The sequence below is a fragment of the Macaca fascicularis genome, chromosome 15 (genome assembly GCF_037993035.2).
Source record: "Macaca fascicularis isolate 582-1 chromosome 15, T2T-MFA8v1.1".
In the NCBI taxonomy this organism is placed as follows: Eukaryota; Metazoa; Chordata; class Mammalia; order Primates; family Cercopithecidae; genus Macaca; species Macaca fascicularis.
Genome location: NC_088389.1, coordinates 56,480,406 through 56,503,493, shown reverse-complemented (window position 1 = coordinate 56,503,493; position 23,088 = coordinate 56,480,406). Strand labels below are relative to the sequence as shown.

General features: G+C 39.3%; 1 protein-coding gene across 2 annotated transcripts in view; it reads right to left on the bottom strand.

The window, feature by feature from the left end:
* The window catches only part of GRIN3A (glutamate ionotropic receptor NMDA type subunit 3A), a 165,968-nt gene that overhangs the window by 27,596 nt on the left and 115,284 nt on the right, over window positions 1–23,088 (bottom strand). For both annotated transcript variants that reach the window (XM_005581158.5, XM_074016955.1), the window contains one exon: window positions 16,946–17,097. In XM_005581158.5, coding sequence (XP_005581215.3) covers window positions 16,946–17,097 — 152 coding nt within the window. The remainder of the gene's footprint in view (window positions 1–16,945; window positions 17,098–23,088) is intronic.

Below are 23,088 nucleotides of genomic sequence, written 5' to 3'. Positions count from 1 at the left end.
GCTGATTATGGGCATTACACAAATGAAACCCCTTTTCCCAATTAGACTGTGATATTGGAACATGTTTTATTTTACTTATTTGCTTGCTTTTCAGTTATTCAGAGAAATGAGCATGGTACAGTTTGGATATAAACCTATTGAATTTGCAATATTAAGGATACCACCTTAAATTATATTACAAGATGCCTAAAACCAGTGTTAGTCTCTAAATGCTACCAACCACTGTAGCCTGTGTTCTTTCTAAAGCACAAAGACCTTTCTGGACTCTCTGGGGAGATATCCAGGCCCTGCAGGTGTAGTTCTGAAAAAATCAGAAACCTGAGGGGCAAGGACAGAACTGTATCTTTTGGGAATGCAATGGGGCTGGGAGCCTCTAGAATTGTGTTATTGGTCTCATCCTGTGTCTTTGACCACAGTGTAGTCCAGTTTCTTGGCTGCAAGTAAAAGAATCTACCTCTAAGAAGTTTAGCACAAAAGATAATTTGTTGGAAGAATCTCACATAATCTAAAGAAGAGCTGAATGATTCAGTCTTAGGAAGGATGAGGATCCCACTGGGTTTAAGGAAAAATTGGAACCAACGCCTCAGGACCAGTTATGTAATTTGCGGTGTCCTTTGTTTGAAAATGATTAAGAGCTTCAAGATGGCCACAGAAGAACATAAACCAAGTACGGGACCTTAAGTGACTGCATGGGCCACATGCCCATGAAGCTGGCCCTGCAAGGAGTTAGGCCCATTGACCTCTCTGTGCCTTTCACCTCTGCTTCTCTTTCCTTCACTCTCTCCTATGATAAAGCAATTCTTCTACATTGGAGAGGACGCAACTAGTGACAGATTCCAAGTTAAGACTTTGGGGATTTTATTATCAGAAAAGACGGACTTTTCCCTGTTCTAGTTAGATGCCCACAAATCCCAGGAGTAGGCTCTGAGTGGTTTCACTTGGGTTGGGTTCCCACCTATGAGCCATCAGACATGGTTTATAACATATGGGAGTTTCCATTTGAACCTCACGGGTGGAGCTGGGGCGGGGGAGTGGGGAAGTGGGGGCTGGGTAGGAAGAGCAGGTACCAAAAGAAGCACATGCTCTTCCTTATAAGAACAGGGGTAATGCTGAGCAGACAGAACAACAGATGGGCATTAGACAGGTCCATTCGTGCTGACTCTATAGGAGAGAGGAAGCGTTTTGAACTCCCTTCAGTTTTGCCAACTGAATGGGCCACAGATCTTGCTATAGCTATAGGCCTCCACCAGCTCATTCATTACTGCCAGGTCCATCTTATTATTTGCTAAAATATCCCTTCACCTCTGTGTAGACAGAATCAGTATCTCACTTGCACACTCTTGTGAGTTTTACAAACTGTGGGTTACAACACACTAGTGAGTGATGAAGTTGGTTTAGTGAGTTACAAGCAACATCAAAAAAATAGAATAGCAGATAATTGAAGAGAAAGTATCATCAGTAAGGGGAAGTACTATTACTTCATAAAGTTGTTTATAAAGTTGTAAAAAGTTTACTTCATAAAGTTGTAAAACTAAATATAGTATATGTATATATGATAAAGGAATACCAGATCATTCTGGGTTTGCAATATGACATATTTTCTTGCTTGGATTATGGTAAAAAATAAAGACAGTCTGACATATACTACAGAACACAGTGTTTTGATATCTTATGTTATAGGCTCATGCCATGAGAATAATTCAACAGCAAAAGCATTTTCATACGGGTTTTTCATTCTCTGTGAGATCAGTATGTGGGGATAAAATAGATGAATCTTGAAATAATAATCTATAGCAGTGCTGTCTAATTATATATGTAGTTTAAAATTTTTAGTGACATTAAAAAGCAAAAAAGTGAATTTTAATAATATATTTATATTAACCCAACATATCCAAAGCGTTACCATTTCAACATGTAATCAATATTATCATTTATGAATGAGTTGTTTTACACATTTTTTTACTGTATTTTATTTTTTTGTACATGTCAATTAGAGCTCATAACATTCCCAGTGCTCAGTAACTACATGTGGCCATCATATTGGACATCACAGATCTAGACAGTTTAATGGAAATGGAAAGATTTGGAAGCTAAAATATTTGATGGTTGAATTATTACCCCAATTGACTGAATTAATTAGGTTAACAAGAGGTATTATTAGGTAATATTAATTAGGTATTATAAGGTAGAAAGGATTTAAAATGGGACAACATCAAATCTTAACTGTCCACTTAGGAGCAGTAAGACCTTGGACAAGTCGCTTGATATTAGCTTTCCCATATGAAAAATGGGGCTAATAATATATATTTTGTACAGTTTATGAGTATTAAAGCTAATGTTAGTCAATATAATAAGTCATTATCATTATTGCTATTATTACTAATTTTATTGTTACTTACCTTGCTAGTAGAGATGAAGTCTTAAAGGATACCAGCCTGCCCTGGACACTTAAGTGTACATGTGGCCACTTAACAACACTCCTCATGTATTGGTTACAGTATGCCACAGGCTGCTCACACACTATACCAGCATAAAAGTTGGCTCCTCCTGTTCAGAACTCTTTAAGGACTGATTACAGACCTTCCATTGCAGTCTTGAGAAACAAAGTAACCAACATCACTGGCCCATCAGGCACTCTTAAGGATTCCTCACTTACATTCTTCTGAGTAATTCCTTGATAGTCATTTAGAAAGAAGGTTCCAGGGTGAAAACTCTTAGTCAGCTGTATTTCCCTATGTGAGTGTGTGGTTAGGAGGTAGCAAAGGGTAAAGGAGAGAGCGTAGGAGGTAAATAGTTGGTTCCAGCCTCAGCTCTTTACCTTGTTAGCTGTGAGCCTTTGAGTGAAGCTATTGCTGTACCAGCCTCAACATACTCAACTGTGAAATGGTGATAATACTTACACCTGCTTTATCTACTGATGTGTTATTGTAAGAATCAGATGAGGTAGTGTATATAGAAATGTTACATAAGAAGGTGAAATCTTGTCACAGGAATATAGAATGGTTACACAGACAGTACTGGGAAGGTGGTAACACTTCACTGAAATAATTCAGGTGTACAAGCAGAACCATTCTACTCCGTGCTGTAGAGGATGTAACATTATGCTAGATCTGGACTTTTAGTCAATGTGAAGTTGAGTTCTTATTGTTCTACGTTTCACAAACTATGTAGTTCAGCATTATTATGGGACACATTTGTTTCAATTTTCTCTGTAAATTATTCTTAGTAATTTCTATAGAAAACACTATTTGTTACTTTTCTGTTCATCACTGTGGATTGATGTGTACTGTAGGGCATTCACTGAAGCAAGTAAATTAAAAGGGTTGACTAACTGTTTTGGGAGAAACCAGGAGGCTTGATGGCTCTTCTATTTCAGTAAGTCATTTTTTTTCCCCTCAAAAGTTTTCAGATAAAGAAAGATGAGTAGGTCACATGTAAAAATAACTGACATTGGAAAATCAAACTAACGGAAATGGAAATGAGACTTGAGGTTCACATAAGGTTTCATTTTTTCAAGCTAGTCAGGAGACCAGATCACACAGCTGTTCTAGAACCTATATCCTTGACATTTGGTTGGAAGCTCTCACCTTTCTGTAGCATTGCCAGTCACCATATTTAATATCTAAGTGTACTGACGTTCGCCACAGTGTAGACTGTAGAACCACATAGCCTGAGTTTAAACTGTTCCTGAGCATCAGGTTTGTCATCTGTTTGGTTTTCTTTTGTAATACTGAGATGGTGCTTAATGAGTTTTTGGCATGTATGGTTTTAAATCACAGTTTTGCTATTTAACAACTTTGTGACCTTGGGCAGAGTTAACTTATCTGAATCTTTTCACTCATCTGTAAAACAAGGATGATGATTACTAACTCAGAGTATCACTTTCAGGATTAAATGAGATAGATTATAAGAAAAGTAGGCTCAATGCCTATCACATAGTAGGCACAGGAATGGTAGAGATTATAATTATTGCCTACTTTAGGCTTGCCTAAAAACTCAAATAGACTGTATGCATACATACACAGAGATATACTCAGCTATTTATTCGTTTTCTCAGCAAATAATTATTGAGGATCTACTCTGTGAGAAGAATATAATACTGACCTAAAGTGGATGCTTTTCCTGTTGTCCCTGTTCTCCTGGAGCTTACAGTTTTGGTGGGAATATGGACATTAACCAAATTATCATGTCCATAGATGTAAAGGAGCACCTGCCTTGAGTATTACAGATGAGAAGTACATGGTGCTAGGAGAGTTTCGACAACAGGAAACTTTTATTGGGGAAATGATGATTGATCTACAGTCTCAAGAAACAGAAGTTAACTAGATGTTCTGGGAAGGAATGAGTGTTCCAAGTAGAAGAAACTCCATGTGTAAGAGGAACAAAACATGTAGGAGGAACTGAAAGAATGCCAGTGTGACTGGAGTAGGGAGGCCAAGGGAGAGCATGGTATTGGATGAAGTGATAAGATGGTTTGACCGTTCCCCATACACTGAAGAAAAGACAACATTTACTCAATTATTCTTCATAGGGCATCGTTTATTCAATCATGTTTTAACATGTAAAGCATTGGGACATTCAGAGATGGTCTTTGCTCAGAAAACTTGCTGATCACTGAGTGAATTGAGGCATTAAAGAGTTATAATTAATAACACAAGATGGACAACAAAACATGTCAGCAGAGAGGTAAGGGAAAAGAACTACAAGAACTCAGAGAATTGAGAAATTACTTCTTTCTGGGAACAATACAGGAAGACTTTTTTTCTTTTTTCATGAAGTATTTGATCCTGAGAGAGACAAAGGGAACAAGTACCATAATCACAGAAGTGGGAAAGAGTGCAGTTGTAGATATTAGCAAGTTGCTTATAATGGCTGAAGTATTTGAGCAAAGTAGCAGAAGATGAGCTAGACAGAACCAGATGAAGCAGGGTTTTGAATGTTTGGCTAAGACATTCAGTTTCTATCCAGTAGGGAAAGCAGAAGTTTTATCAAAAGAACAACTTAATCAGAATTATATTTTGCAGAGATTAATCTGGCATTGTGGGTAGATTGAACGGGACAAGAGACCAGTATTTGGGAGAGCAGCTAGGAAACAATGACAACTACAAATTCTTGTCTAGAAGAGCCTGAGCTGGGATGAAAGAGGCACTAGAAGTAAAATGTGGAGGGTATTAATTATTTTGCAAGAGCTGTTGTAATGAAGCGGCACAAATGGGGTGGCTTAAACAACAGAAATTTATTGTCCCCTAGTTCTGGAGGCTAGAAGTCTGAAATCAAGGAGTTGGCAGGGTCATGCTCCCTTTGAAACCTATAGAGCAACCCTTTCTTGCCTCTTCCTAGCTCCTGGTGGTTTGTGGTCATCTTTGGCCTTCCTGACTTGCAGACGCATAAATCCAGTCTCTGCCTTCGTCATCACATGGTGCTCTCCCTGAGTGTCTCTGTCTTCGTAGATGGCTTCTTATAAGGATACCAGTCATACTGGATTCGGGCTTCACTCTTGCTGCAATATGACTGAATCTCAGCTCAACCAATCCTGTCTGCAATGACCCTATTTCCAAACCAGAACACATTCTAAGGTATTGAGAATTAGGACCTCAGAACCTCAATATCTTTTTTTAGGGGACACAGTTCAACCCATAACACTAGGCTGAAGTCTTATTGTATAGAAGGACAGAGGGAAGGAGCTCAGAAGAGGCCCCACATGGGTATGCATTGGCTTCCCTGGCCAGCAAGCCCTAAGCTTTCATGTTGCAGGAAGCCACCTATATTGCATAAGAAGAGGGGCATCTCTATAAAGGCTCCAGGACTCTCCCATGATGTTGCCTTCTCATCCAACACGTCCTGAAATTCTACCAACTCCCACAGCCGCATGGGGAGGAATTGTCCTCAGATACGCTGGAGGAAGTGTCAGGGCAATTTCTCACATATTTAGACTTGGTTGTTGCCTTATGTGAGAAAGAAAAAAGATGGTTTTTCCAGTATTTTGTAATAACTTGCATCAGGAGCCACTAGATGGCAATCTTCACACATTTCCATGCTTTCTCTGCTTTCTTCGAGCCGGAATCCTCGGAGCCCAGAAACAACTCCTCTCTGCACAGGGAATAGAGGTGAGGGAAGAGTCCCATTTCCTGTGATCCCCCACAGACTTTAGTGCATGGAAGTCTAAAAAAATGGAAGGAAGACTGTCTCTCACAATAGTCCTAATCAGTTTGAGCACTGTTCATACCTTTTAGTTGCATAGTAAATAGCATTTCATCAATATTCATGAGTTCGCTGAATTTAACCAGGGAAAAGCAAGATCTCTTAACAGTATGTGGTCTTGGGTATAATTTATGGCCAAGAATCTCTGGTATATAAAAAAGGGGACTCATTCCAAGAGATCTGTTTACTTGGTCATTAGCAAGGGTGAAGGAGACATTTGCTGAAATTAGTTTTCCTTCTCTCAAAATCCAAACTTCTGTCATTTACAGTAGCCAGAGAGCAACAGAGAAGCAGCCCTAATGTTGTGATGATATGGAGGGAGGGGAAAACAAGATTAGAGAATTGTAGGTCTGGGAGCCTAATTTTGAAATACCATTGACTACATGCGAAGACCAAGTTACCACTGTTTCTGTAAAGATCTGTTTTAAGTGCCGCCTAATGGTTTGTATAAAGCATCTTCATATTTTCCCACTCATACTTAGACACTGAGCTGGAGGAAAGAAAGAACACAACGCTACAAAAGTTAGTTAAACCAGCACTTTGAAAAGTAGAAAATTCCAGAATCATGCATTTCTCATTTTGCAATAAAAAATTATTTGATTCTGTAACATACGTAAGCAATAAATAAAAGAGTGTTTATCTTGGAGTTAGAAGATGCTTGTAATGATAAGATGCTTCTGCTTTTTTCGAGATGGGGCCAAGATGGGCCTAGGAGGGTGGGTGCACCAACTGTAATTTCTTGTCTATGCTTATTATTCACCAAATATATATATTTTTTCTGCGTGCATGATTCTGTAATCAGGGAAGGAGGAGGGCACATTTGTCAAGCCAGATGTTTTCCATAAACTATCTCATTAAATGTATTTCACACTTTCAGGCAGGCCCTATTATTATTCCCAGGTTTGGAGGAAGATCTGAAGTTTTGGAAGTTGCACAGCTTGCATAGACACACAGTGATGGAGCTGGGAGTCAAATCCTGGTATGTTGCTTCCAGAGCTGAAATTCTTCTGTATTCTAGACTGCCTTCCATATAAGACTGGAAAAGATGTCCCTGCCTTTGAGGAGGTAATAGGGAAGCTACAAGGCCGAGCGCAGGAAAAGTAAAGGCCCATAATTTACTTGTGGGTCCACCTGTGACTGCATAACAAGTGGGCCAAAGAAAGCAGCCACCTGTAATTTTAGAATTCCTGGGGAAGGGGCACTATTAAGAGGGCATACAATTCTGTCAATCCAGTATGATTGGGTGCAGTATCTTTGAAGGGCAAGGCCAAATTGCATTGCTTATAATTTCATGCCTCAGTGTTTTACTCTGGTTTTTGTCTGGAGGGTTCTCCCGCTACAGGGGTTACCTCCTCCAGGAAGCCTGCTCTGTTTCCTCTAGCTCTTCCATGTGTGAATTATGGCCTTGTTTGTGCCACTGCTTACCTTGTATCTTCATCTATTGCTGCCCCTGTGGCGGTGTGGAATTGGGTTTTTTTTCCACAAGTCTCTCTTGAGCTCCTATGAGCTCCCTGCCTTTGAGCTCTGTATTCATCTCTGCATTGGCTGCACCCAGCATGGGACACGCTACATGGGAATTAAACACATGTTTGCTAATGGATGGATAGGAGAAAGGAAGAGAAAGAAAGAAAAGGAAGGAAGGGAAGTGGGGAGAAAGAGAAAGAAAGGGAAGGAAGGGAAGGAATGAAGGAAAGGAAGGAAAGGAAAGACAGGAAACAAAAAGGAAAGGAAGAAAAGAAGCGAAAGAAAGAACGAATGGATTTGGAAATTGTTCTTGTAGCCAGACAGATGAAAATGAGGTCTTTCCGAGACTGGCTTCCCTTTCTTCAGGCCCAGTTTTACTCCACATCATAAAAGAATACACGTACAACTTTGTGCTTCTTCAGGTTTTCAGAACACACTACCTGGATAGGTTCCATCTGACCTTATGCTTGGCTTAAATTACTTAGGCTATTCTAAGGAAAGCACTCAGCTGTCAAGGTGGCTCTTGATATACACGAGTTTTCAATTTAAAGCAATCTACACTCATTAACTCTCCTTGCCTCCCCATAACTTTCATCAGGTTGAATGGCAGACAGTGACATTTTAAATGGAAAAGAGAAGGGGTAGGAATGAGAAAGGGGCAGGAGGGTGTTGAGATGTGGGCTAGCTGTCAAGAGCAGAAAAGACTGCATTAAAACTCTGCCCTCCCCCACTGCCCTAACCATTCCCTTTGAGTTTTTAATATGAATTAAAGATAAACTGGACAGAAAAAACTGACTGGTATTGAAGCTTCTCAATTTGACTTGTGGGATTCCCTTTGGCTTTCAATATATAGCTGACTAACCTTTCCCTTTCCCCTTCCAAGAAGTTAACAGAGGGAAGAATGGATCTGCTATGAGAGAACTCCATTTTCTCAATAAATATTAATAGGTAAACACATATTAATATATCATATATGCATTTTGGTGGTCCTTGGGAATCAAGTCTGGGTCCCTGGTCGGGGATAGGGAGCCCAGGCTGGAGGCCGGTCGTCCACTGTCCTCCTCTGTGCCCCAGGATCCATATCTTCTATTAGTTAGGCCAGGAATCCTCTTAAAAAACCTTAGTTGAGAATCACAGCGTCTATTTGCTGGCCATGGTACATGGTCCTTTATTTTAAGGCAAAGAAACAAGTTTAGAGAAGTGAAGTGATTTGTCAAAGGTCATGGAACAGGTTCATAGCAGTGTCAGGACAAATATGATTAACACCATCCATTCAGCACCTACTATGTGTCAGGCACTTTGATGTATGTTATCTCTATTCTTTATACCAAGCCAGAAACATAAAATATCTCAGTTTTGCAGTGTAGGGAAGTCAGGGAGGCTAAGCAATTTGTGTTCATGACATTTTGATGTGGATGTTTTGATACCATGGTTATTTTTACTTTTGCTCCTACACCATGCTCCTTAAAAACAAACCATTTGAACTTCCATTTTTAAAACTACCTCATAACGAGGTTAATAGACATCTTCACTCCATCCATGCCCTATGGATCCATCTTTTGGTGGGTGAAGGTAAAGGCTGGGGGAGAATAGGAAGGGTCAAGAATGGACTGAAGGTCAGTTGGAGGCTGGTGGTGTCAGGAATAGGGTGAGGTAAAAGATGGGGAAAGTTCAGATATGGGGCACTGTTTCCTGCTGTGCGCTTCCCATTATACTAAAATCACTGGAGAGTTTAATGATTTCCTTTTGAACAGTTTCACAATATGCTTCTCCTTTTCCCTATCCCATGTAATCAAGGCCTCTGGGTTCCCAGGTTAGAGCTTTCACTCTAGTGTTTGGTTTCTTGCTTAGTATGTATTTGTTTCCCACAGTACTCAATAACAGCAGAGGAGATCCCTGGATTCAGCAAGAAAATCTTGTAGCAATCAAGCAAGATATGCATTAAACTGAGGCTCAGAAAGGTTAAGCAATTTTCTCAAGGACATAGAGCTGCCTCCTCATAGTGACGGGAGAGCCAGGGTGGTCTGACTCTCAAGACCAAGGTCATTTAAGTGGACTTGATTGTACTTTTCTGTCCTTCCCAACAAGTGCAAGGCATGGTCTCTCTCCCTGCAGGCTGGACCCCTGTCTGGAGGTGCAGAGGCTGCACACTCTCAGATGGTTGGGTTGCGGCCACTTTTCTGTGGCTGACCCCATCCCACATTCATCTGCCACGAGGGACAGTGCTGGATATTCTTCTGCCCTTCCACATCTACTTTCCACCTTTCTTCATCCTGCTTTGTGCCCTGGGAAGCGGACCTCTCCGCACCATATTGACAGGCTCCCTTGACCTGAGGTAGAAGATGCAAGGGTGGGAGGAGACCAAACTCTGGTATTTATTCTCTGGGTGTCTTCCAGCAGGTCACTGTGGGATGGCTGTACCCCTGGTCAAATGGCCACGGCTCTTAGAAAGCCCTCTGCCATTTCTCCCTGGGTTCTAGAAATGGCTCTCTTAATTCTTCCCTTTGAATCTAGATGTGGTCATGGCTCCCTCACTTCACCTGCCCTGGGAGACTGTAGTATCTTCACTGGTTTCCTTAAGTCATACTTTTGCAAACAGTTTCTTTAAAATTCTCCTTTGATCATTGGAGTGTTCTATCTGCTCCCCACCAAGATCACTGTTTCCTCTTTCTTCCTGACCAGTCCCACTTGGTAAAAAGTGCGTTATTCAAACTATTATTTAAAGGAGGCTTGCAAAAAGAAGTTATCATCTGGATATGTTAGTAATCCCTTGAAGAATTTTAGAGGTTGCTAAACTGTGGTCTGCTGCCTTGCTTTCCTGGTTTGCGAATAACTGATGTCATAAAACTCTTGCCCTGGAGCTCTTAAATTCACTTGGGGAGTTGAAAAAAGTTAATTTTTTTTTTTTTTTGCTGAGTCAAAGGAAAATGAAGGAAATTTACACCCTACCATATGTTTTCCCTAATGGCATTGATTGACAATGAGTCCACTGTGGGCAGAGGCACAGGTGTGCAGGGAGGACTATGGGGAAACACCTGAGGTCAATTTAAAATTCCTCTTTGAAAATTGCCAGAGTCTGGTCGGCAGAATTGGACCTGCAATTTCCTAAGTGACTCTGGGGAGCAGATAAAGCCCTGAAATTCAGGAAAAAAAAGTGAGTTTATCTTCCAGAGAAACTGCGGCTAGATAGCTCTGGGGCTGCAAAGAGATGGAAGGTGAATAGGTCAAGCTTCTCACATTGGGCCAAGTATTAATGTGCAACTGCCAGAAATGGGGGAAAAAGGCACCTAGTAATTTTATTACTAGGTCACCATATAATTTGTTATGTAAACTAGAATTTTTTTTCAGAGTGAAAGACGGTGTTTAATTGCTCTATAGCAACAGACTTACGCAGGAACTGTAACTGGCAAAATGGTATGTAAGGTAAAAAGTAAACCGAAGAATGGAATCCTCAGGGGTCAGGGGCACCTGTTGGGAGGGGAACCAGCCAGAGTATATACCTGGTTCTTCTGCACTGTGCCCTGCACTCCTCCCCCTGGGCAGGGGGAAGGAGGAGGGCCGTGTGTATGAGACCATCATTTTATTTACTCCACGCAACAGTCACTGATGAGATGAAGAAGCTAAAGCTGAGTTGGATTAAGGCACTCGCCAAAAGTAAGTTGGTGGTTGAAGTAGGCTTCAAGGATAGCTTGTCTGATTTCAAAGTTAATCCTGGTTCTCCACAGTAACAGAGCCCGGCAGTGTATGACATTTGAGGCAAAAGGGATGACAAGCGAAACATTAATAAGTATGCTTTCTTCTTCTGACCTTTCCTGGGAGAAAGTTAAGAAAAAAATCGCAGTTGGAGACTTAGTGTATTGAGCAATGGGAAATCCAGCAGGCAGAGGGTCTTTGTGCAGAGGAGACCAAACTCAGTCAATGAACTGAAGACTGGTTTCATTTAATTACGTTCTATCTTTAGGTTCTGTGAGGAAAATCCTGAAATTCTGTCTTAGGTTGTTCAAAATAAAAATGTCACACAAGAATACGCATTGCTGTTTAAATGTACCCAGGTAAGCATTATTACAAAAAAGTTTCCTATTCCATAGACCAGGATACGCCATACAGCAGACCAGCATCCCTGAGGAAGAAGAGCTCTGTGTGTGTGTGGCCCTCCTATCTCTACACAAACTGATGTTACCAGAACTCTGTTATTTCTGTCCCTGAAGGTAAGGACACAACTTTCCTCCATTCTTCTCATTCCTAGCTCTCTTTCAAATTTAGCTGACCTGGAATGTGGGCCCAACATTGCCTTGACAAGCACAAGTTGATCCTGATATTAGCCTCTTATTCAATGCTTCCAGCTGACTACATCTAGAATTTCCCATCTGCCATTCCCCTGAATCTAGCCTGTGAAAAACTGCAATGGAAAACATTTTGCTGTACTTTAGATGCATCATCTCAACAGTTTATGGCTTTCACTGATAGTTGTTTTTCAAAACATCTTTTTTTTTTTTGGTCTACACTTAATTTGATTTTGTTTGAAATTGCTGATAAATCCATATAGCCCTGTAACATATATGAGGTGAAACCTCATAATCCTTAAGAACATGGGTAACTTCGTGGTTATCATATTCAGGAATATGCCCAATATTTGAAGAGCACTATTGAATTTCATTTTTGCCACAATCCTATAAAGTATATACGACTATCTCCCCAGTTTGTAGAAGCTGAGTCTCAGAATGCTTAAATAACATGTCCTGGTATCACAGTTGGTAGGCCTGGGATTCAAATCTAGAATTGCCTTCAAAGCCCATGTTTCTAACCATTATACTATACTGTATAGAATACTGAATATTCATATTTTAGGACAATATTAAGGGAAGCCAGAATCACTGTATCAAAGCTGGGAGGACTTGCTTTGCAGATGATTAAATCAAAATACCTCATTGTGCAGATGGCTGGTGGTAGGTGGGATGAGAGAAGAAGCAGCTTTCAAAGTCTACAGAGTGAGAGTAGAAGTGGTTGGATGCTTATTCAACATCTATGCTTCTGTCTCCTCCTTCCTAAGGGAATCCTGCTTTTGTTTAGGCCTTCACACTTCTCAATGTGACCCTGTGTTTCAAGGGAGGCTGTGCAATCGCCAGTGCTAGGGGATCAGTCATGACTGGCCTAATCCATCATGGTGAACCCATTCCCTTACCAATGATAGGCTTACACATAGGCAGAAGATATAATTTTGGCCAATGAAATATGAGGAAATCTAATGGAGGGTTTCTGGGAATATTTCTTCACTTTAAAAAGAGCCATAGACACCTGAAGAGTAGGGAGAGGAAGAATTAGTACTTCTATTATTTACTATTCACCATTCTGAGCTTCCATAAATGACCTCTTATTCTTAGAACAAAATGGGATGGCAGGTTTTATCATACCCATTCATAGATGAGGAGACTCAGACTTGAGAGTAGTTAAGTAATTCAGCTGTTAATTGGTAGAGATGGGATTCAAATCCAGAAATGTATGGATTCAAATGTATCTTGTTTTAGGTTAGTTACTTTTCCTTTGGAATAAATTTGACATAGGTTTATGTTAATAATTGTGTTGGTAAGTCTCCGATAGTGTGTTCCCTTCTGTGTGTCCAGGTAGAGTTAGGTTCTGAGTCTGCAGAGCTGTGTGTCCTTAGGTCTTCCTCTACCTGGGAATCATATGGTCCCTCCAGCTGAAGGCTTGGTCAGATGATCCTCTGAAATGACAATAGCCTAGAGGCTTGCATGTGATCAGGGAGGTTAAAATCATTCAGGAATGCTGGCTTTGGGGACAGGATTGGGAGGCTCCTTTTCTCTTAATACTTTGCTCTCAAATTTTTTAAATTAAAAATCTGTTTTGTAAAGATAGAGTCTCACTGCATTGCCCCGTCTGGTCTTGAATTCCTGGGCTCAAATGAGCTGCCTGCCTTGGCCTCCCAAAGTGCTGGAATTACAGGCATGAGCCACTGCACCCAGCCTTGCCTTGCTGTCAATTCTGAATCACTTGAAGATGTTGACTTGAGTCAGCTATGGTCACAACAAATGATAGAAAATACCAAGTAATTGTTACTTGGCACAGGTTAGGCAACTGGTTTGTTTCCTTCCTTGGTTGACTTAACTCAATTGACTGGTATAGGCCCAAGTTCATTTCTTTTAGGACAAGCCAGGGAAATCTCTCCAAATAAAGATAAAAATGTCTACTTTACAGGGTTGTAGAGAGAACCAAGTTAATGTTCCTTATATAGTTTCTATCACATGGTAGGAAACAGAATGTGCTAGCTCCCTAAGTCCCCATTTTCCTCTTGCTTCCTTCAAACGTTTGATCAATACAAAAGTTATCCAGACGAGAAATGTTTTTGTTTCTTGCAATCACTGCTAACTCTGTTATTCAATGTAATTTTTCAAAAAGAATTATTTTAGAATCCAGCACTAAAGATAGGTTAACTTCTTCTTTTTCCAATTAAAAAAATGTCCAACCCATCTTATATTCCTTTTTGTCATGGCTTCCAGGATAATCAGAAGTAAACTTAATTACCAAGGGCATTGACCAGCTTGCATCTATCTATCTATCTATCTATCTATCTATCTATCTATCTATCAATCAACCAATCAATCATCTATCTATCTACATTTTTATCCTTATCATCTAGATGTCTATCATCTATCTGTATTAGTTCCCTAGGGCTGATGTAACAAATTACCACAAACTTGGTGACTTAAAACAACTGAGATTTTGCCAGGTGTGGTGGCTCATGCTTGTAATCTCAGCACTTTAGGAGGCCGAGGCGGGCGGATCATGAGGTCAGGAGATCAAGACCATCCTGGCTAACACGGTGAAACCCCATCTCTACTGAAAATACAAAAAATTAGCTGGGCGTGGTGGCGGTTGCCTGTAGTCCCAGCTACTCGGGAGGATGAGGCAGGAGAATGGCATGAACCTGGGAGGTGGAGCTGGCAGTGAGCTGAGATGGCATGCACTCCAGCCTGGGTGACAGAGCAAGACTCCGTCTCAAAAAACAAAACAAAACAAAACAAAAACAACAAAAAACCGCACAAAAAACCCCAGAAATTTATTCCCTCACAGTTTAGGAGGCCAAAAGTCTGAAATCAAGGTGTCAGCAGGGTTAGTTGCCTCTGGAAGCTCTGAGGGACATGTTTTATACTTCTTTCCTAGCTTCTGAGGGTTGCTGGCAATTTTTAGCATTTCCTTGGCTTGTAGCTGCACATTCCAGTGTCTACCTTTGTTGTCACATGGACTTTTTCCCTGTGTGTCTCTCCACAGGGTTTCCTTATAAGGATATCCATAATTGAGTTTAGGACCCACTTGAATACAGTATGGCCTCATTTTAACTTCATTAACTACCTTTTCAAAGACCTTATTTCCAAATAAGGTCACATTCTGAAGTTCTAGGTAGACACTAATTTTGGGGGGACACTATTTGTACCCCCAAATAGTGCACTACAAATTTCACTCCCAATGTATGCTTTTACTTTCTGCTCCCTAACATTTTCTCAGGTACGCTGTCCAATTTCTCTGATTCTTTATTCCACAATCACTGGGTGCTACTATATATGAGACACTGACAATACAATTGCAAACAAAATCTTTGCCACTCACCAAGCTCTTACAGTTTAATGAAGGGATACACTAAAACAAAAACTCAGTTAAGTATTTGTTTAGAAATAGTATAATTTATAAATTACGACAAGTGCTATGAAATAATGTGAGATATATGAGATTATAAAGGGAGATATGCTTCATATTGGTCTGGGATTATCAGAGACTGAAGAAGGGAGATTTCAGCTAGGAGTTAATAATGTAAAGGATTTAGCTGAGCGAGTGTCAGAGGATAGAGTATTTGAGGAAGAGGAGGCAACAGCCTGGGCAGGGAAGCCAGGAGGAAAGTGGCGTGGGATGAGGCTGGGAGGTGGGCAGGGCCAGGTCCCACAGGGCATTGTGGGCCATGCCAACATTTCAGATTTTTGTCCCATTAACGTGGGAGGCCACTGCAGGCTTCTGAGCGAAGAATGATCTGCCACATGGAAAAATTTGAGGAGGCAGGAGTGAAAGCAGAGAGCCAGTTAGGAGACTTTTATAGTGGTCCAGGTGAAGAATGATGGCTTGGACTCGAGCGACAACAGTGGAGATGACAATAAATGGGCATATTTGAGGCATATTTTATAGAAGGAAAAGACATGGCTTGTTGATGAATGGGGAAGATGAGATGTGGGAGGCATTAAGGATCCCTGCCAGTTTCCAGAATGAGTAACTAGATGGCCAGAGGTGCCATTACCAAGATGTGAGGCACAGGGGGAAAAATAGATTTAGGAGGGACGATCAAGGGTTCAGCTTTTGACAAGTTAAATTTGAGATGCCTGGAGGATATTCAAGTGGAGATGTCAAATAGGAAGGTGGATATATGGTCTGGAGCTCACAATAAGGGTCTGTGTTGAAATACAAATTCGAGAGTTCTTGGCAAAGAGACTACTTGAAGCCATTATTATTCGCTTTAGGTGTTTTTTGTTTTGTTTTGTTTTTAATTGTCAGGCTGACCTTGTTCAGGTATATTTGGCTCCTCTTTTAAATATCTGAGCCTGTGGCTCTGGTTATACCTTCCAGTCTCCAATTTTAATCATCCAATTTCTGCCTTATTTTATAGGTTTCTTTCTAATTACATTGTAAAGTCAGAGTACTGCAATAGAAAGAAACAGATTCTGATTATTTGTGTGCCTTGGGGAAACCACTGAGTATCTCTGGGTACTCTTTTCTAACTATAAAAGAAGAGAATTGATTGTTTTCAGTTTTAAAAATCTATGGCTCTATAATCTACATCCACGAAGGCTTTATCTTTAGGTGGTAACCATTGGTAATTTAGCAATGTTTTGATTAGATTTTGGAGGATATTTTGAAGTACACATCATGTCCATCAATTAACGATTAAATCAAACAGTGTTCATGTCAGTCTCAGATACTATTGCTGTAATTCAGAACAGCATTTCTTCTGTACTTGTGGATATAGGTCATGGGGAAAAGTAGAAATTTAGATATTTACTCATCAAAATAGCATCGCATTTAAATCTAAGACAAACATGCTTCCCTGTAAATTCCTTTAGGAATGGACGCTTTTTGGGCAAAGTGAAAAGTAATCCAAATATTACGTAAGAGTCTAGTAAATGCAATAACCTAGATGATGAAGCACAAGTAATAGCATTTCCTTATGTTCTCTGAGGTACAGCTATACAACGTGTCACCATTTTCAGCCATCTTTCCATACCTCCGTGACAGCAAAACTTCTCTTGCCACAGGGAACCACCTTGTACCACTTGTCATGGAGCACATCCATAAACCCATGTGACTTGTATTGACTGATTAGCTCGGATATGTTGGAGGTCAATGGAGAGTTGGGTGGGAGGCCAATGCCGTATCCTAGGAGAAAATACAATCTCAGATGAATTTTTTACACCCTTCCTGAGAGATTGCCACCACAGTACACACTTGTGTGATACTGCCGTCAGACCTAAAAAAGGGCGTGATGAGTTTTCATCAACTTTCTTTCAAAGCACTCAAGGACATTCCTAGTAATGATTACCCTTGAATCAGCTGCATCTCTGAGTAGATGAATTGAGTTGGAAAAGGAGAGGAATGGGCTGGGCACAGTGTGTTAGTGAAACATTTTAAGATCTTCTGCCTTTCCCTTTAAGACATTCCTTAGAGGTAATCTTTGGGGTCTTTATCAGGGCTTGGATTCCCTATCTACTTCTTCCAGAACCCCTCCTCTGAACGTTAAATACACAAAATTGGATTAATTTGAGTCTGTGGTTGGTGACATTCTCTTATCAGTGTTAATGCATGACCCTCTCTTACTTTTTAAAATTTATTTTTAATTTTTGAATAAGATAATAAGACCATGTAAATAAACAATACAGTATGAGAACTAAAACATTAACAGGAACTTATAAAAACCATCTTAAACTGTCCATAGATAAATAAATAAATACATAAGAGATAATACTAAGTGTTAGAGAAGATGAGGATTAATAAGATTATTTATATATTGCTTGCTGTAATACAAACTGAAAATTTCCACAACCATTTTGGAAAGCAGTTTGGTATTACTTTGTATGGTTGAACATTTACATATTTTAAGAACAGCAGTTCTGCTCCTGAGTCCATTCCCAAAGATCTCTACCACAAGCATACCAGAAGATACGTACAAAACTGTTCTTAGAGGAACTGTTTGTAATAGCAAAAACTGGAAACAACCCAAATGTTCTTTGACAAGAGAATGGGTAATGAAACTGTGGACTATTTGCACAGATGGAATATTACATAATAAAAACTGTATGAACTAGAACTAGAGGCAACAATATGGATGACCCTTAGTAATATGCCATTGAGTGAAAAAGGTCAGTTCCAGAAGATTACTTGCAGCATGAATTCATTGTGTAAATACTAAAACATTCAAAACCAAACAATATAGTTTTAGTAATACCTATATATGCATATGTATGTGATAATACTTTTTTTTTTTTTTTTTTTTTTTTGAGACAGGGTCTTGCTCTGTTGCTTAGGCTGGAGTACAGTGGTGCCATCATGGCTCACTGCAGGCTTGACCTCCTGGGCTCAAGTGATCCTCCTGGCTCAGCCCCCCAAGTATCTGGAACCACTGGCACACACCACCACCCTGGCTAATTTTTGTATTTTTTTGTTGAGATAGGGTCTCACTGTATTGTCCAGGCTGGTCTTGAACTCCTGGGCTCAACCAGTCCACTCACCTCAGTCTCTCAAAGTGATGGGATTACAGGTGTGAGCCATGTGCCCAGCTTGTCATAATACTTATTATTATTTTTTAAACAAAACCAAGGATGTGATAAGTGAAAGGGTGGTGGTAATGCAGGGCAAGGGAGGCAGGGGAAGGAATGAGGGACAAACATAAAGATGGAGTTAATTTGTTGTCAGAGTTTTATTAGTCAGCTTAGACTCTGTATCCTCACACTGTGTGGCTTTACTTGGTTTCCAAAATGTTACTATACTGTTAACCTCTTTGATGAGCCATGTCAAAGAAGCTAATTAGCTACATTTTGTTTTAGCTATTGGACAGAATAGTAAAAAAAACCCAAACACTTTTTTTTGCCTTCAACATGATTGAGGAAGAGAGATTAAAAATATAGTTAGTTCCTTTTTTGTGGATAAAGACTAAAAGACTGTCAAGCATCCAAAGATACTTAATAGAAACAAATATCTCCTATAATTATTCTATCTTACAATTCAATTTCAAGAGCACTGATTTTTGTTTCTTTATTAATTCAGATACACAATCTTTTTCTTTAAAAAAAGGCTTGAGATGTGTGTATAACCAATAAAAGAGATGAAATAATGCATAAAAAACTGAGTTTTAATGGACTGTATTTTTTTTTCTGATAATAATATTATTTGTTCCTTAACAATAGGGAGTCAAGAAAATGATGACAATGTCAAAAGCATGATTAGAATTTTCCATTCAAAGAGCTATTTTGAGTGCCTGTTTTATGCCTAGTCATTTTGGTTTGAAAGGCAGGACTGAAAACAAAAGAGTTTGGATGGGTAGCTTTTGATTCTGCTGATGTTATTATTAAATAACATTTAAAAATATAATGGGTAATTTATTAGAAGGAAGTAATCAGTTTTCTTTAGAAACATAATGAATGTTGTTTCCAATTCAACTGCACAAACATTATTCAGGACTTATTTGCACATCAGGCACAATACTAGGCACAAGCATATCATAATATTCACTGATTCACTGACTCACTCACACATTCGTTTATTCATTCACTCATTCATTCAGGCAACAAATCTTCCCTGAGTAAATAGGCACCATGTTAAGTGGTCAGGACTTAGCGGTGACCAAGGTGGATGTGGTCTCTGCTGTGATGGAATGTACACTCTACAGGAGAGACAGATATTAAACAAGACATAGCATAGTTATTATTTCATTACAATTGAGATAGGTGCCATAAGGGAAAACTGGGCCATATAAGAACAAAGTGTAGGAGGACTTGCTACTGTCTGGTAGGAGTGGGTTGATGGTTAGGATAATTAGCCAGGTTTGCCGAATATCAATGTGTTTTTCCTCCCTGGGTCAATAGTTTTCAACAACATCAACAGTGACAACCACCACAACAGCAACAACAACAACAGATTGTGACACACAGCTCGGTTAAATCATCCTTGGATTCTAATAATAAGTACTAGGACATACTGGGCTCCACTGTGCACCAAGCATTATTCCACATGTATCCCTACATGAACCCACACCAGAATGTGTAGAATGTGTATTACTTGGAGACTTAAGATTGAATAAATAGGCCGGGCATGGTGGCTCATGCCTGTAATCCTAGCACTTTGGGAGGCCGAGGTGGGCAGATCACGAGGTCAGGAGATCGAGACCATCCTGGCTAACATGGTGAAACCCCGTCTCTACTAAAAATACAAAAAATTAGCTGGGCGTGGTAGCAGGCAGCTGTAGTCCCAGCTACTCGGGAGGCTGAGGCAGGAGAATGGCGTGAATCTGGGAGGCAGAGCTTGCAGTGAGCAGAGATTGCGCCACTGCACTCCAGCCTGGGTGACAGAGCAAGACTCCATCTCAAAAAAAAAAAAAAAAAAAAAGATTGAATAAATAAACTGCCAAGGTCACATAGCTGGTAGTCGGCAAAGCCAGCATTTTAAAATAGGTCTGTTTGATTCTAAAACCAACGCTCTTCCCACCATGTCCATTACAACATGTGACCATGTCAAGGAAACACTTATCTCTTTCCCTTTAATGCAGGCCTCAACACTATATGCACATTGATGTAATGCCTTAAACCATGTAATTCATTTAAAAAACACAATATTCAAAACTGTTGGTTTGTTTCTAGTAAACATAAATATACATTATTCACAGGCAGATTTTACTTATAAACTTTTCAATAAGTTTTGTAGAAACAGTGTGAGAACAGCTTTAACTTGTATATGATTATATATATGAGAAAATTCACTAGCAAGGACACTCACTAATTGTTTCTCCTAAAACCCTCTTAAAGCTAATCATTCCAACCCACATTAGTGTAATCATGGCAGAATTGTTTTGCATTTGATAAGTATTTATTGCTCACCTATTCATCTATTGATTAATTCCATAAACATGTGTTAAGTGCTTATTCTGTGTCAGGCACTCTTTCATATGCTATGGAGGTTATCAAGTTAAAGCAGACACAGAGTCTTTCCATAAGGAGCTTATGGTGGCATGAGTGAAATGAGGTATACATTGAAAAAAAAAACTACACAAATTGGTAGAAAGTTACTTGACTTTTCTTGGTAAAAAAAGATGAGTGAGGCATAAATTCAAAAAAAGGTAAAATATAATGCCTAGGACACAATGAGGACAGGTAAAGCTCTGTGAAAATTCAGAGGAATAAGAGATTGGTTCTAGAGGAGAGGATGAGAGATGGCATCTTGAAGTCGTTCTTGATCACGATATTTTTGGTAGATAAGACAAAAGTATATGATAAGAAAGTTTTAAATTCTTACCTTCACACTTATGATAAATCTACATATTCTAAGAATAGAATTTTGACACTACAACAAAAGTGTTAAGGTTCCCTAATGATAAAGCTATCTTGAAGTTTCACAGACATTTATAAAAATTGTTACATAAGAAATAATAAATATTAAATCACTCCACTCGATCATGTCTGGGTTAATTTGCAATCAGTTGCTAAAAACAGATTACTAACCCTTTAAAATTTCTGTTTTAACACATGTATTGAATACTGATATTTTAATGATTTCTAGCAATAATAATCATTTTTAGCTAATGAAAACAAACTATGCATGTGGAATGATGGGAAAAATAAGAAAATAAATTATGTGATGATAAGAAGAGTTATTTGTTAAAAGAGATAAAAATCCATTTTGTTCAAAAACATAAAATAATAAAACCTTGAGGGTTTTATTTCTGTCCCCATTTATCAGTTGCTTTTCAGATTTGCTTGTGTTCGTTGGTCAAAGAATTCTCATTTTAAATTGCTGACTCAACTTAGCAGCCTGGGTTGCTTTCATTATTATTAGAAACGTGGCTTTGCAATAAAGACAGGGTTGACTATTTTGCGGTTGATGGATGAAGCAAAATGGAATCCTTCAACCCTAAAGATGAAGGCATCAGGCATCCTGGAAATTGGATACAGCTTAATAGCCCAAGAGGACAATTTTCAGAATAGAATCCTGATCTCTTCACCATGGATAAATCAGCTTTATTCAGCTACGAGTGATGGAAATATATTTTGGCTAGCAAATGTATAGTTAGAAATTCGTAAACTGAAAGAATCTTCCGAAATGTGGTTGGAAAAGAGATGTTTTGAAAATAGCATCTCAGATAGGGTTAAAAAGACTTCAGGGAGAAAGATTTTTTCAGTTTTGCAGTCTGTCCTTGGAATGCTATATTTAGCTACTCTGGGACAATGGTTGAGAACATATCGTAATGGTCCCAACTATAAAGGGACTATAAAATGGGTTTCCCTTAGCCTCAGCACATCAAAGTGGGGAGAGAAATGTGTGGGAGAAGTTGAGACTTATGAAGACTATCTTGGAAGAATTTTATAGTTAATTGGTCTCAATGTATTAATCAATATACTATATAATGATAATTTGTTGAGCACTTCTTATGGGCCAAACAAGTTCCTACAGTACATGCTTCATATGCATTACTTAATCCTCACAACAATTCTATCATAAATTTCCTATTCATCTCCCCATTATGCAGGTGAGGAACTTGAGGAGTAGGTTAGATAACTTGCCAGTTAATAACAGCAATTTTATCCTAACCCAAGCACTCAGACTCCAGAGCCAGTGTTCCAAGCACTGTATTAAATAATTATTGGAAAGCAAGTAAAAGAACAAACTCAAAAGCAGGCAAAGGTATTTGGCAGAAAGGTCACACATCATTATTTTGCAGTTACATTACTCTTTCTCCTTATTTGAGCTTTATTGTCAGCTAACTGCAACGCACAAATTGGAGACATGTATTCATTTATCTCAACAGTTTTATTTTCTTCCCTGCACACAATATGTATTTGTGCCCCTGGTTTATGGTATTTAATTCAACCAAAGGCTTTCCACATGCTTTTGAATCCTTAACAGTTTTGGTTTGCTTTGCTATATACTCTGTACCAATGAGGACTCGTGAAAGGGTTGCAAACTCAGTGTGGAGCCACTGTTTCTTATTTGCCTTATTTTCCCTTTTAAGTCAAGATAAATGCAGAATGCTGAAGTTGGGAGGGATAGTTAATAGTTATCTTAGTCTGTTCAGGCTTCTATAACAAAATATCATAGCCTGGGTGACTTAAAAACAAAAGAAATTTGTTTCTTATAGTTCTGGAGGCTGGGAAGTCCAAGATC